The sequence below is a fragment of the Gallus gallus genome, chromosome 26 (genome assembly GCF_016699485.2).
Source record: "Gallus gallus isolate bGalGal1 chromosome 26, bGalGal1.mat.broiler.GRCg7b, whole genome shotgun sequence".
NCBI lineage: Eukaryota > Metazoa > Chordata > Aves > Galliformes > Phasianidae > Gallus > Gallus gallus.
In genome coordinates, this window is record NC_052557.1 from 2,807,974 (window position 1) to 2,823,310 (window position 15,337).

At 54.1% G+C, this 15,337-nt stretch overlaps 1 protein-coding gene across 7 annotated transcripts in view; it reads right to left on the minus strand.

Moving 5' to 3' along the window:
- The window catches only part of PLXNA2 (plexin A2), a 345,475-nt gene that overhangs the window by 18,448 nt on the left and 311,690 nt on the right, over positions 1–15,337 (minus strand). For all 7 annotated transcript variants that reach the window (XM_046904271.1, XM_040652969.2, XM_025143922.3 and 4 more), the window contains 9 exons: positions 14,115–14,266; positions 11,356–11,473; positions 8,887–9,023; positions 5,893–6,060; positions 4,741–4,834; positions 3,290–3,529; positions 2,550–2,693; positions 1,350–1,584; positions 134–276 (listed from right to left, as the gene is read on the minus strand). In XM_046904271.1, coding sequence (XP_046760227.1) covers positions 134–276; positions 1,350–1,584; positions 2,550–2,693; positions 3,290–3,529; positions 4,741–4,834; positions 5,893–6,060; positions 8,887–9,023; positions 11,356–11,473; positions 14,115–14,266 — 1,431 coding nt within the window. The remainder of the gene's footprint in view (positions 1–133; positions 277–1,349; positions 1,585–2,549; positions 2,694–3,289; positions 3,530–4,740; positions 4,835–5,892; positions 6,061–8,886; positions 9,024–11,355; positions 11,474–14,114; positions 14,267–15,337) is intronic.

The window sequence follows — 15,337 nt, forward strand, 5'->3', positions numbered from 1 at the left end:
GAGGAAAGGAACCAAGCAGAGCATGGTGAAGCTGTAACGCCAAGCTCTTGGCTACAATGAGCTCGGGGGTTCATCCTGCTGGCCCCATGGTTCCTAATGGGGCTGGGGGAGGAGATCACTGCCCACCCGTTACCTCCAGCTCCCGCAGCACGGGGTGGTCCTCAATGCCAGGGAAGAGGACCCTCATGGCATACGTCCGGTAGTCGAGGTATGGGATGCCGGAGCGGTCCAGGTCACTGGTTAACTCGTTGATGTCTGTCTGCAGCTCTGCAAAAGCTGTTTGGGGTGAAAAGAAGAAAGAGAAATGCAATGCAACGTGGGCTCAGAGCAGCACGCAGCAATGGGTACAGAGCAGAGCCTGCATGGAGCTCACGCAGACCCTCACCCTTGCTGGGAGTGAGCAGGCTGCAGAGAACAGATGCCAGGAACAAAAGACGCTTATGAATTTGTATGCAGTTCACACCTGTGTCTGTGCACCCAAGACACCTTTAAAAAGGCTGCGGATAGAGATGAGGATCTCTTTGCATAACGTGGTGCCTCCCTTACTCTCCTTTCTTCTCCCACCAACGGTTGCCAAAACAATTCAATCTGATGCAGATCAAATCCAAGCAGAAAGTGCCTGCGCAGGCTCAGGGAGGAATTTGCTCTTCCTCCCAGAACAGAACTTCAGCGTGGACGTCAGGGTGGTATTTGTGGCCCTGTGCTCATTCTGCAGAGCAGAAACCATTGGCTCAGGAAGGTCTCTGCCCCCCAGCCAGGGTGCGCCCATACCAAAGCAAACAGCATCTCCAGAATACATCTCATCCTTTGCCTTTCAAGGTTACACTTTCAAAATCAGCTGAACTAATCCTCATCAGCTGTTGATAGGGGCAGAGCTCACACTACATTTGCAGCTGTTTTCCTTTATTTTGGTTCACTTAAACTCCTTTCCAGAACACACAGTTTCTCTGCAGCCTGACCCTTCCCCATTCTCCATCTCATTCTGTGCCTTTTCTGGAGCCCTATACTAAAAGGCCATTAGAGAAGGGCACACGTTGTGCCGGGCACCCTGGGGCTGCTGCAGCCCTCACCACGCGATCGAGGCATGCTGCTTAAGCGGGATCAAGCTCTAATCCTATTCTCTGCACATTAGGCAGGCAGAGCCCGTGTCTGCCACTCACTCTCATTACTGCTTCTCTGTGGGAGCACGTGCCCTGCTGCCCACGTTGGGCAATGGGCATGGCTCCAGTGGGGGCACTAAAGCAGGGGTCCCAGCGCCCAAACAGGAATCGGTCCCCATAGGGAAGGGGGAATGGCTGGATGGGAGAAGGGAGACCCAGCGTCCAGCTATGGGGTGACGTGGCACTGACCCTCCTTGCACTCCAGTGCCACCCGGGACTCCAGGTTGTCCATCTGCATCTGCAGCCTCTTGAGGGTCAGGTCGTTCTCCCGGGACTTGCGCTTGTAGGCGATGAGCACGATGATGACGATGATGAGGAGCAGGCTGCCGCCGGCCGCGATGCTGACGATGGCCGGCAGGGTCAGCAGGCTGTCAGAGGTGATGCTCACCGAACCGGGGGAGAAGGTGACGCCACCGACACGCACCTGCAAAGCACCAGGGAGGTAAGCAGCAGCTCCTTTGGGCCTGTCCAAACCCAGGGCAGGCACCACAGATGGCTTATGCATCCCTATGGCAGACACACGGCACGGCTGCTGCTACAGCAGCACCGATCGCCTCCAGAAACAAAGAGTGCAGCGCAGCAAGGCTTCAAGCCATGATAAATGTGCCAGCCCTTCACTATCTGGGCTTTGTTCGTATTATCTGATGGCTCCATTTGACTTTCAGTTTATAGCTTTCGACTCCCTTTTGTAACCCGTGAACGTTTGTGACCCGGTGACAATTTCCCTGACAAGAAACCAGAGCAAATGGGGAGAGGGGGGAAGAGGGGTGGGGGCGCACAGAGAGTCCAGGATGCACCCAGGCCACAGATGTGAGCTGTGCCTCTGTGAGCCACAGTGATAACTGAATAGGTTTTGGATGCTGGACTTAAAGAGAAATAAATCACAATTGCAACCTCATCTGGGCTTTGCTCGAGCACTTCTGCAGCTGAGTGCTCAGTCTGGGGAGAGCAGCAGTGCCCAGAACCAAAGCAAAGCATGCTGATGAGTAGTCCGGACCTCCTGGCTCCTTCTGCCTCAGGGAAAGCCAAATCCTCCTGCTACCCACTTGGCAAAGCAGGTCTGGCTACAAGGACTACTAAAATCCCTTCCAGCCCTCCAGGAGGGGAACACAGCACACTGCAGCTCGTCTTACCAGGGAAAGGATGGAGTCTGGTGCTGAATGCCCTAAATATTTATTCCTTCTGGAAGGCTTTGACAGTGGGCAGCGAGTCTCAAGGAGGCAATAAGAAGTTTCACCACGCTAATCCTCATCAATATTTTAAGCTTTCAATTAGACAGCCATAAAGACCTAAAATCCTGCAGTCTTTGGACGAGAAACTGCACTCAGCACTGAGGAGGAGGAGGAGGAGGAGGAGGAAGGGGCTCTGATGGCAGCAGTCGGTGCCTACCGTCACTTTGTGCTGCCCGCTGAGGGTCGGTGGCTCACACAGCAGCTGTGTTTCAGACACGGTGACGGTGCAGGGCGTCTCTCCAACCAGCACTGTGTAGTTGAGTTTGGCTCCTCCAGAAGCGGGCGGGCACAGGTTTTTGCCCTGGCAATAGAGGTGGAGAAGACTGTACAAGGATGCGGTGCGCTCCCCTGCTTTTCATTCCCACTCCCTGCTGGCACAAACGATGGGGCTCCTCTTAGTGTATCCCAGGCTCCAAATGGGGGCAAAACTCCTCCCTGACCCACTGCTTTCTGCACCCCCTCCCCCTCCTCGAGTGGAAGCCTTGCATGCTTCTAGAGATTTCTGCATGGCCACTGCATGAAAAACCTTTAATGGCTTTACTTTGAGTGACAGAGCACTGCAGCGGGTTGCCCAGAGAGGTGGCAGAGTCTCCATCTCAGGAGATACTCAAAACCCACCTGGATGTGATGCTGGGCAATGTGCTCTAGGGAACCTGCTCGAAGCAGGGGGGCTGGACTAGATGATGCCAAGTGGTCCCTTCCAACCCCAACCATTCTGTGACACCACCACATGGTACGCATGTGGGTCTTCTCTCACCGAGTTCTGCTGATGAGAGCCATAGGGTTCACACAGGTATGAAACACCGAAGTGCATTTGGCTCTGCTGGGTTTGAGGAGCTTCCAACCCCATCCCACCACCCACCCCACCCCGTGGGGTGAGCGCAGAGGTCCCCTTACCTTCAGGATGATGGGTGACCCCGGCTTCTGCTCCAGCATCCCACTGGAGCTCAGGGGCTCAAAGGTGGGGTTGGGGTAGTAGATGAACTTGGTGTCGTTGTAGACCCGCAGGGACTGCACGTTGTTGAAGATGAAGCCGAACTCATCGGGTCGCTCGATGGCATCCATGGTGGGCCGGGGCTCGGGGGTCAGGGCGGGCGCGAGGCAGCTCAGTGCTGTGGCATTCAACACCACGCACACCTGTGGATGGGGCTCTGAGTGCTGCTGGGGAACTGCCCCATGCTGGGGGGGTTCCGACCTGCACAGCGATGCTCCGGGGCCCTAAGTACTCCCTGAAAGCTCTGGTGGATTCCAGCTCTGCTGGAAGTATTTAATCGGGGCTCAACGCCTTTACACCCATCGTTTGGGAGGATTTGCTTCCCATGCAGCCAGCACAAAAGGCGCTGGAGCGCAGACAGAGACAGCTTCACAGTGAGAACGTTTGAAGGAAGGTGGAGGATTGCACACTGAACCACTTGGTCTTTTTCTTTCTTTCCTTTCCAGCTGCACCCTCGCTGGCAGCGCTGGCTTTGAAGCAGACCTATAACGAACACCTGGCCTCTGCTGCAAATTGGTGATTAGAGGCATCTCTCTGATGTTAGAGAGTGAGAGGGGCCATCCCCTGCCAGCGCGGGGCTGGGGCAGCGTGGAGGTCACCCCCTGGGGGCTGCAGACACCCCCGGCTCCCCCGAGCCCCGCAGCAGGAGCTGCTGGCTTACAGAGCAGCAAGGGGCCGGCTGCGAGTGGAAGATTTAATTTCACTCCATTTTGTGCCTTCAGAATTATTCTCGTAACGCTGTAAGTGCTAACAGCAAAATGAGATGTTTTTAAAAAGAGCTCAGAATGAAAAGGTCTTTGGGGGGAAGGGAGAGAGGGGATGGGAAACGGCTGCTAACAGCCTTGCCCTTTCCAAGATAATGCAGGTTCAGAAAGATCACTGCATAGAAACAGTATTTTTCAGTTTTACTTGATCAAAATAATTTCCAAGCGTACTGGAGGTGCAATTTGTGTTTGTAACACACAAGAACATTGCTTTCCACAGCAGTTTATGAATGGCGGAACAAATGGTTTAAATAGAGGCCTTGGCTGGTGCTAGCTGGGATGGAGGCGTGAAAAATAACACCCAGCTTCCCCCAAACACCGGGAACACCACACACAAGGAGGGGAAGCGGTTGGGATGGTGGGGTCGGACCCTTTGGACTTTCCACCACCAAGCAGAGCTGAGCTAGGTGCAGGGAAAGGAAGGATGCTGGGGAGGAAGAGACAGCACTTCTATGCCGTGACTCCTGTCTCCATGTCTTGCCGCTAAGAGCGGGGCTAAGCATAGGGCAGACCCCCAAGGAGCCTTTGCCAAGCAGAAAGCGCTGATTCCAGTGACAGTGGCAGAGGGGGCACTGCCCACAGCTACTCACATTGATGGACTCCCTGCCGTTGTGCTTGACGCGGATGCGCGGCTCCTGGATGACGTCCAGGTTGGAGCCGGTGATGGTCAGAGGCGTGTGCCCGCTGCGGGGAACCAGAGAGCCCTGGTTAGTTGCCTGGTGAACGGGGAGCCGCTGCTTGGCCACAGGGATGCTGGCTGCCCTCTCAAAGACGTTGGCACCCCAGGGACTCCCAGCCCACCCCGAGTCGCAGGGCAGCGGTGCCCACGCGAGCCAGCTTTTCTCCTCGCGGCTGTGCCCTCTCCCACACAGCGGCCCTGCAAGGCAGCAGGACGAGAAAGGGGACCAAAGAAACCAACCGAACCGAGACGAAATGTGAAGAACAATAAATTAGTCACGGCGTTTAATGATTTACACAGCGGCGCTTCCAAAGCGCACGGCAGCGCGCGATGAATGGCGCGTGGTGAGGGGACTGCTGAGCTGCACGCACACAAAGTGCCTTCCACTCCCGGCTGCTCCTTTCATGTGCCAATTGCAGCTGCACGGCCCGAATTCACCAAAACCTGCAGCACCTCCACAGCAGAGCTGTGCTGTTTGGCTGACACCGTCCGTTCGGCATCCTGACACCCATCCAACCCCTCTCACTCAAAACGAGAAGTGAGCTTGAATGCGGGCTCAGAGCAACAGAGCTGCTGTGAGGTACTCATTTCCTTCACGGCCAATTTTAAGAGCAGATTGGAATTTGAAATGAACCTGAGCACAGCAGTACCAGGGGATGAGGACAGCCCAGGGATTCCAGCATCACAGCATCCCGGTGCCACCCAGCTCCCACCGATTGATGTTGGACAACTACTACGTTCTGATTAGCATCAGCCTTCCCATTTCTTCGTGGTTGGTGGTTTTGTTCTACTCCACAGCCATGAAAAGGAGCCTTTAATGAGCGACTGTGCACTCCTTCAGCAGATGGAAATGATGCTGGAGCTTTATTCATGCTCCCCGAATCCAGGTGTAGGCTGCTATGGCTGTAATTGCCATGGTAATGACAACTACCTCAGTAATTTCAGATCTGTCTTTTGGTCAATGCAAATGTTGCAGACGTTTTGCACTGAGAAACGCAGGACATGGATGGTATGAGCATTTCCCAATGGGACAGGGCAGGCGAGTTCCCCTGAGCTGCATTACCTGGCGATGCTCCACTCAGGCTCGATGTGCTGCACTTTGGGGTCATCGATGTATTCAAACAGCAGTGTCTGCTCAAGCTGAGCACGGTCAACGCTCACGGAGACGTGGACGGGCCCCAGGCCGTGTGCTGAGGGAGCTGAGAGGCACACAATCTCGTTCATGGATCGCCTGCGTGGAAAGGAGCAGAGGGAGTGTCAGTGGGCAGAGAGCATCTCTGTGCCCCTGGGGCCGCCCCACAGCTCACATGAGGGCAGGGCCATCACTAAGCCCCGTGCACCGAGACTCACAAAGTGGCTGAGCCCAGCAGGCATAGGAGGGGGGCAGAGCCCCATGCAAGAGGAGATCTTATCTGCCCACCAGGAGAGAGGCACGCGTATTTTGTGCCAAACTGCAGCCTCCCGCATCCCTCTCTGCACCCGCCGCCTTCTGTTGGGCATGTGAAAACAGATGGCCGCTTTTTAAATGGGATGCAGCAGCTCGCTCCAAAGCCAAAATCTCCCCACCCCACCCCCACCACCCCACTGCACGCATAGAGCCTCGTGAGCTGCAGAACAGACCCACGGAGTCCCGGTTTGGGGAGCACCATGCTGCCTGCGCTGCTTTGCGCCGTGTGTGCACCAGCACAGCGTGATCCCTGCTTGGTGCTGCTGGGCACAGCACGGCATCTGCTTCCCCCACGGTGCAGGCTGGCTGCTGGAGCACAAAGCAAGTCGGGCAGTGCAGTCGGCAGAGCTCCCCCATCCTGCTGCAAGGCTGAGGATTTGCACTGGGGACAGAGCTGCTGAGTTCCACAGCACCACAGTGCCACTGAGCAAAGCGGCAGAGCCACGTCCCCGAGAGCGCAGTGCCCAAACCCACATCCCTGAGGGCAGGAAGGGCCACGCTGCTGCCACGGCTCGTTTAGCTTTGGCTTCTCTTCTGCCAGCACAGGGGAGACGACAGGCAGCTCCTCAGTGTTTCACTGCTGTTATGGCACTTCTATCAAAGCCTGGCACTCTTTAGCTTGACATCAAATCCTGGCACACCACGGTTCCATCGGCACCATCTTCGCCATCCTGCACACACCACTGAGGTGCCCGAGCAGCTGTGGCACAGCTCAGTGTGTGCACTGATGTGCACCCAGCACAGCCCCGTGTCTCTGTAGGTGCACTGTGCTCCCTCTCCAGGGCCCTCCCACATCCTCACCTCCCTTCAGGAGAACATCCACCCTCGGGTACCACAGTGCTGCACCATCTGCACACCCACCCAGTGTCACCAAGACAACAGAAAAACTCCTAAAATATCCAAAAACGACCACGCTTGGCTGTTCCTACGGATGCTTTCCTGTGCCATCCCTGCTCCCTGCATCCCTTTGTCCCACTCTGCACCATCACACCACGTCTTTGCCCCAGCTCTGCCTGCCCCACCGCTGCCAGCTCCCCGCCACTCGTTAATTAGCTCTGTGCTATTATTGTGTCGTCATGGTGAATCTACCCACTCCTCCGATCCGAGCAGGGAGAATGGGGGAAGCTGTAATTAGAGTGAATCTCATTAGAAACTGCTTCATCTAATCAGGCTCCCCCACACCCTCCATTACAATTGAAGTTCACTGCCACAAAACAGTCCAAGCAAAACAAAGTGCACAGTGTGACCCCATGAGAAAGATGGTGTCATTTATACACTGCTGCTTGCTTTGTTTAAGTTTCTGCTTGCCTGGTGTAATTAGAACATACCGAGAATTCAGACCTGCTCCAGGTTTTGCAGGCTGGTATCTGCAGGTTGCCTGAATGTAATCATATATTCATGGAATTTTAGTACAAAGCCAGTTCTGCTCGTGGCTGCTTCTGCTGGCAGTAACGCAGTCACCTGTGTGCACTGAGGATGCAATCTGGCAGCTCTGCTCCGGACACAGGAAGAAATGCCAACAAACTGGTTGCCAAATGTAGCACTTGGAGAGCCTATCTGCAGCTGCAGAGCTCGGCAGGTCCAACCCTTCCAGATCTCCATCTCCTTCATCTGCTGCCACAGCATGAGTGGGGCAGGCCAGGTCCCAGGTTCCAGCCTGCTCCTCGCTGCTTGGCAGGGCTGGGCCAACACGATCCCATGGGCTGCACCTTCACAGGTCCCATATTCGTGAACCTTGAGGTCTTCCAGATAAGAATTTCACCTCCAGGGGGTCATTCCATTCCCAGATACCTCCTTGGCTCCTCCTGGCAAGCCGGAGCTGGGATTTAGAAGGCAGAGTCCCCCGACACATCACAGCATTTCATGTAAGCTCCTGGTTTGCAAGGCGCAGAGAAAAGGCAAAGGGTCCTCTTGGCATTCCCTGTCCTGCAGCCCCACGCAGATCTCATCCGCTCAGCGCAAGGAATGTCTTCATGGAGAGCAGCCCCCTCTGTCCTGCCTATGAGTGCTTGCAGTGTGACACTACGCTGGTGGCATTGGGGCACTTGGGGACACCCCATGTGGGGATGTGTGCGTGATGCACACAGACGTACACTGCTTGCATCTTTTTTTAACTAAGCCCAAGAAAACCCATTAAACCCTGCAAATGTCAACTCTGCATTTACACTGCTGGGTAAAAAGCAAATTTGCCATGGGAATCCCAGAGGAGGCTCATGGCTGTGCACGTTCCACAGCAGGAGGCGAGTGAGGATCCTTCCTCTGCTCTGTAATTTCAGAGCCCTGCCTCACTCCAAGGGTTTTGGAGAGGAGAGATATCCCCTTCAGGCTGGATAGTAGGAAAAACCTCTTCTCTGAAGAAGCACTGATGCACTGGCAGCAAAGGCTGCCCAGGGACATGGTAGGGTTGTGGTCCCTGGAGGTGCTCACGAAACATGGAGATGTGGCACTTGGGGACATGGTCAGAGGGCATGGTGGGGACAGCTTGACTTGATGGTAGTGGTAGTTGGACTTGATGATCTTAGAGATCCTTCCCAGCCTTCAAGACTCTATGATTTCTGAGGTGGCTGCGTGCTCAGCCCCACAACCCCCAGCCCCCAGCCCAGCCCTTACCCCTGAAAGGCGCAGCTCTGGTTGCCCAGGAGCACGGAGACGCGGCTGCCGGCACCCAGGTGGTGCCCCGTGATGGTCACCAATGTCCCCCCCGACTCGGGGCCACGGCTGGGGCTCAGGAAGCTCACAGTTGGTGTCTGCAGAAAAAAAGGACAGCTCAGCATCCCACCATCATCATCATCACCACCAACACTGCACCAGGAGCATCCCACCCTCTGCTTTTAAAATGGAAAAGCAAAATGGAGCTGCGTCACGGCCACCTGATACAGCTGCTGCTGAAATGTTGGACCCTACTGTGAACGAAACACATCTCTACGATGTAATTGCAAGTTTAGCCCGGGCAAAATTATGTACTTACCCTCACCTCTGTTCTCAGAGCAATAAAGCTGTTTGCACTTCCATTTCAAAAATGAAATACAGCACAAATACAGCGCAATGGACGTCTGAACACGAATGGTTAAGGTTTGCCACTGTGCTAAAACATTAAAGAAGCAGGGTATGGTCATGGGAAACAGCACACTGCAGCAGCAAAAAGCAGTGCTGGCAGCTCCAGCTCCGTGGAACCATCAGTGGTGGTGGTGGTGTGGGGACAGAGCTCACACATGGTGATGAAGGAAGGACATCTCAGCGCGCGTCCGCATCCCACTCAATGCTCATCTGTGATACTACTGCAGCAGTGCCACCTCGCCATCCTGCCCTGCACTTGTGACCCCAACTCCTCACTGCTGTGCTCACCTGAACCGCACAGAGCAAAGCACACAAACCACAGCCCACCCTGCTGTGGGTAACTGCCCCAGGTGGTTCCCCTTCTAAACAAGGAAAAGGCAGAAGAGCTGAGCACGCACACCGAGAACCTGCAGCAACTCCAAGGCTGGGGCGAGGCCAGCACTGCAGGAGGGGCTGAAAGCTAAGTCAGAATCTTCCATCTTCAGCTCATGGTTTGGTGATAATTATGACAGATTTATGGATGTGAAGTAGCTCCAAGGTCCCACTTCCCTGGGTACAATGGGTGTAATTATGGTGACAGCTGAGCGCCCGTCTGGTCGCAGCATCAGATGAGCTCACCAAGGCATGAACCCTCTCAGGGTCAGAACACAGCTCTGCTTTCAGGTACCAATCAATTTTACTACTGACTTTAATGGCATAAACCAGCTGTAATGGAATTGGTGGCGGTGCCAGCAAGAAAAAAAAACAGAGGCCAAATAACAGAAGGAAATGATGTCTGCAAAGTTTTAGATGCCTGAGGAAAAGAAATTACAATCAGGGTGCTGAAAGTCAGAACCACAATGCAGGGGATGGTGATGTTCCATGCATTCCTATCGTGTTTGGGCTGGAGCAGCTCCTGGCACCGCGGTGTTCTGCACCCCTGGGGAAATGCAAACCCATAGGATGGTGGGGCTGCTCTGATTTCCCTCTCCACTGGGTTACAGATTGTGGCCAATCGGTTTGTGCTGGCATTGCACTGCACGCATAGGTTCCACTCAGCACAAAATCAATGTGGCGGGATGAAGTGCCCTATTTAGATGAAACTGGAGATAGGAGGAAGCCCAGCTGTGGCTTTAGGTTTATGAATCAAAAGGATGCTAATTAAATAACCCACTGACCAGCGGAGAACCCCAACCCAAAGAACAGCTCTTCATTAGGCAGACAGTGGAAGCCTACACTGAGCTGGCATCCTTGAGGGGAAAAGCAATCAGTGAGTATCTGAATGCTGAGTAACTCCTCCATCCCAGAAGAAAAAGAATAAACCAATAGAACAAACTGTTTTGGATCTGTTCAGGTTTCACAGCCAGGTGATTAAATGGAGTTTCTAGCAGGACATCAATACCTGAACCACAGAAGGATGGGCTCAGGCACTTGCTGTCCTTCTCTGTGTGTTTCTGTGCTTGTGCAGAAAGTCCCATCAGCTCCTGCACCATATATATATATGTATATAATATATATATATATATGTGTGTGTGTGTGTGTGCATCTGTACCACAAAAGCAAACAAACACTTTCAAAACCAGCAAGAAACAACAGCAGAGATTTCCTCCCTATAACAGCGCTCCTTCTTTACTCCTCCTTGCCCAACACACAGGAGGATTTTGAATCCTGACTGCAACCCCATGACAAGATCACACGTACAGGAGTCCTGGAGCACCGCACAACACCACGCTTTGCAAAGCACTCCTGCTCTGAGCACACAACCCACTTTGCTAGGAGGAGCCCCAAGCAGCAACTCAAAGCTTGGCATTACTCCGAGGTGCAAAGCTGGAAGCAAATGCCGTGCAAAGCCTGCTTTTAGGCTCCTACCCAAACACTGCCTCTTCTGTAGGCCTGGGTGAGCTTTACACCTTGGATGCACGGCTTGGCGACGGGCTGCCAATGCACCGCTCATGCAACGCCATGGGGAAAGCACTTGGAAAAGCATGGGTTTGCCCCTGGTGCTGCAACCACGTGCTCAGCCCCCCAATGCAAGGAACTCACCACGAACGTGTAGTGCTGCACCGACTTGGCCGTGAACTCAGGCTTGCACTCTCCGATGCACAGAAGCACTGGGCCGGAGCTGATCCCAGGGAGTGCCTGCCCCATTTCACAGACGATCCTGGAAGGAGAAACGCCACAGTGAGGGTTTGCCAGGGGCTGCCAGCACAGGGCTGGCTGCTTGCTGTGTTATTTTTCTCCTCTCCCCTCTTTAACTCTGATATCTGCCTCTTTGGAAGGAGTTAATTACTGAGTCTATTTTTACCCCGCATAGTAATTTAAAGGGGAAAAAAAAAAATTCAAAATTAGACATAATTATTACAAGCTGTAAACTCCAGAGCAAAGCAGAGCACTAATGGCAATATATTAGCCAGTAGCAAAGTGAGTGCTAAGTCCTTAGAGTAACAGATGAGTTCATTAAGGGAACAGCTCACACTGCAGTCTCCCAGTTAATCAAAAACGCAGAAACCTGCTTGGGGATGAGAGAGACAACACGGAGCAGGCAGGGAGGGCTGCTGCACAATGCACCCACACGGCTAACAGGGTCAGGGCAAAGCACTGACGTGAGTCCTGTGTCCCTCTATGCCCTGGGGGCATCCTGAGGGGTCACTGAGAGCCTGAGCAGGAGCTGCTGGGGTGCACCGTGGTGGCTCAGACTGCGACCCACAGCTCCTGGCAATGGCAGCAGGTTTGCTGGAGATGCAGGGAGAGGTTTGCAAAGGGCTGTCGGCTGGCAGGGCTGCTCTGCTGCACTTGGAGGGATTGCTGCTGGCTCCCATGGAAAAAGGTCACGAGCATCCTGGAGAGAGGCCTGAGGGTACAAGAAAGCTCCATCGTGCAGGAGCACAGGCAAGGAAATGCTCGATGATGTTCAGCCCCAGGAGCCAAAGAAAAAAGTCAAATTCCCCCTCCCTCTCTGTAGCTGAAGGTGCTTTTACAAAGCAGCAGGGGAAATGCTTGCTTTTCCCCCAGCCACATGAGAATGCATGAAAGGCTCCAATCTGTGAAGGAGGTATTTTAGCAGCACTAAATTCACTACAAGTCAAAGAAAAGAAAACCTGCATGCACAGGTGCTGCCAGGAGGCCCAACGAAATACACACATGCCAATATAGAGCTTTCCTGTGCAAGTCCTCATTGCTGCCCATCAAAACGGGTTGCCTGGAGAGATGCTGTCTTTGGAGAACAGAAAGGGAAGCACCTCGGGTGCATGCCCCAGTGTGCCACGTGCTCCTTGCTCTGTCTTTATCCAGCCACGGCCTTGGCACCTCTCTCCCCTCCCCTGCTGCTTTGTTGCTTGGCCTGCTGCAGGGTCAGGGCTGCAGGCTGGGATGCTCCGAGCAATCCGTGCTCCTGCAGCAGGCGTGCAAAAAGCCACGCTGAGGATACACCCACCAAGCGCCACCCATGGGAGGAAACACCCAATTCTCCACGCTTCCCAGCAGAGCAGAACCCAGCATGCATTCCCCACGCAGCACCAGGCAGGAAGGAAGCAGGAGGGGGTGTGGTGACCCCGGTGCACCTGACCCTGATTCCCAATCAAAGCCAAACCCCCAGCAGGTACCTCGTTACAAAATGATGCATTCGGCACCGCTGTAGGGTGCTGATTGCTGGGCTAAGTGGCCCTTTCACCAACATTAACCTAATTGCTGGCTGATAGATTGCGTGGCTGGAGCATATGGTGAGTCATTACAGTCTCGGAATTCAGTCTGCCCACAGTAAGCCTTAAGAGGGTCCTTTTATCTGTATTCATCTTTAAAAGGCAGCTCTCATGCTAACGCTTGCTGTTATCTGCCCAGGGTAAATGTTTTAATGATGTTAACAAACTTTGAAAGCTCAAGAGCCATAATTAGAGTCGTGATTATAAAATCAGGGCTCCATACCATCAAAGGAGGACAATTTTATCATATTCTGTACTTTGGTTGAAAAATAAAATACAACAAAATTCCAATGGGCCGAACAGCGCCAGCCATGGGCACCAACTGTGCTCTGCACGTGCCTGGAGCTGTGTGGGCACTGACAGTGCTCAGCAGCTCTGCAGTGCCCTTCATGCAGCGATGGCAATGCTGATGGATTGGGGAGGGGAGATCCTTGGTATAGGTTTTACAGGTAGGGAGCAATGAGCAAAACCCCACTGCCAACACATCCTGCTGACGGGTGGTTCTGTGAGCTGGGGATCAGATGGGGACCCCACCGAATGGATGGCACTGCCAGAGGATGGCCGTCCCCAGCTGCTCCCAGGGCACATTTATGCTGCTGGTGAGCATCCCCACGAGCAGCCCTGGCACAGCCAACAGCTCCTGCACCATCCCGCTCCCAGCAGTGACATCAGCCCTCCCCAGCAGGACCGGTGTGACCGTGGGAGGTTTATTTGCCCGTCCTCTGTTACAAGCCTGCTTTCTAATTTTTTGGTTGACGTTTTTCTTAGTGAAATAAATGAACGGGCTCCAGCAGAGGGCTGCTCGGATGAGGTGGATGACAGCACCTTGCACCTAACAAATGGCAGCACGCAGCCTGCAGTGCCAGCTGCATCCCAAGCGTGAGGGGAGCAGAGGGGGCAGAACCTCAGCATGGAAGTTGCTTAGCAAAGCAGTGCAGAAGGAAACAAAACGCTTTGTGAATGCTTACAGGGCTGCTTAAACTCCCCCCCCCCCCCCATAAAGCACCCAGCACCTCAGCCCCAGCCATCGCCAGCCCCGTTCCTGCACTGCTGTGGGGCTGGGAGGTGCTGGAGGTGTTGTGCCCATAAGCTGAGGTCACTCACTGTTCGGCGACGATGTACTGCTCCGGCAGAGGAGCACAGGGCACTCCTGCCACCTGCACACCGCGGGCGATCTCTGAGAAGTCCAGGCCCAGGTTGACGCCGCGGATGGTCACTCTGGTGCCTCCTTCTGGGGGTCCCGACATCGTCAGGATCTAAAGGGAAGCACAGCGGGGTTCAGGCTGTTCAGGCTGCTCGCTGTAGGAGCCCCCAGCTTGGGGGTATATCCCACCCTGTGGGCTGCCCAACGGCACTGCATTCCCTGCCTGCTGCATGCACTGCGGAGAAGCCAACAAAGCTGGAACCCACGTGAGTAGTCCTCAGAGAAGACACAGGGGGACAATGGCACCCCTGGGGAGAAGAAGGATCAGAGAACTGTCTGAACCGTTCACGGTCATCTATCCAACTCCACTGTTCTATGGACCTGTAGAAGCCTTTCTAGTTCTTCTCTGCACCCCTTGCCAAGTCCAGTTCCATTTGGGTCTCGACTTTCCCGACCCTGTTCCTACACAGCCCAGCAGCATCCCTACCCTCCTCCCAGGGTACCTGTCCTTGCTTCCACTGCCTGTGCATTTTCTTCTTGCTCTCCAGGCTGGCCATCAGGTCCCAGTTCTGCATGAAGCAGAAGCCTGGCTGCTTTTCACATGCTGCACGAGGCAGCAAACAACCTTCCAGCAGTTGCCTGCTGCTCTGGAGAACTTTGTTACCTTCTGCCTTGGCTGCTCTCTGAATGCTGATAGCACATTTATCAGTAAGCTGGCACCTCAAGTGGCTCAAAATGCTGAAGGGTGAGGGGTGTGCTCTAAAGCCGCCTGTTTATAGCCTGCCTGAGCCGCAGCCAGCTCTGCTCCTGCAGCCTTTCATCAAGGACAACGCTCTCTTCCATGAGCAGTATAAATTACAACAACACATAGGCTCAAGTTTGGGACCCGAGACTCTCAAACGATTGTTCTGAATCTGCCACCGCTCTGCTACCGCTCTTGGGTGAGCTACTGATCTCCCCAGTGCTACAGCTGGTATTAATCAACAGCACGATCTATAATAATGCCCTTCAATTAACTTAACGGATAAATCTTATTTCTGCACGTTGGTTCCATCCTCGCTTTTGGCACAAGATTTCAGCTCCCCGGCACCTCTCCTTGGTGTTTCTACCCAGCTGCTTTTCCTTCACCTTCCCCAGAGCTTCCATTTCTGCCTCCCTCTCCCCCCAATCCGAGGTTTCCAAC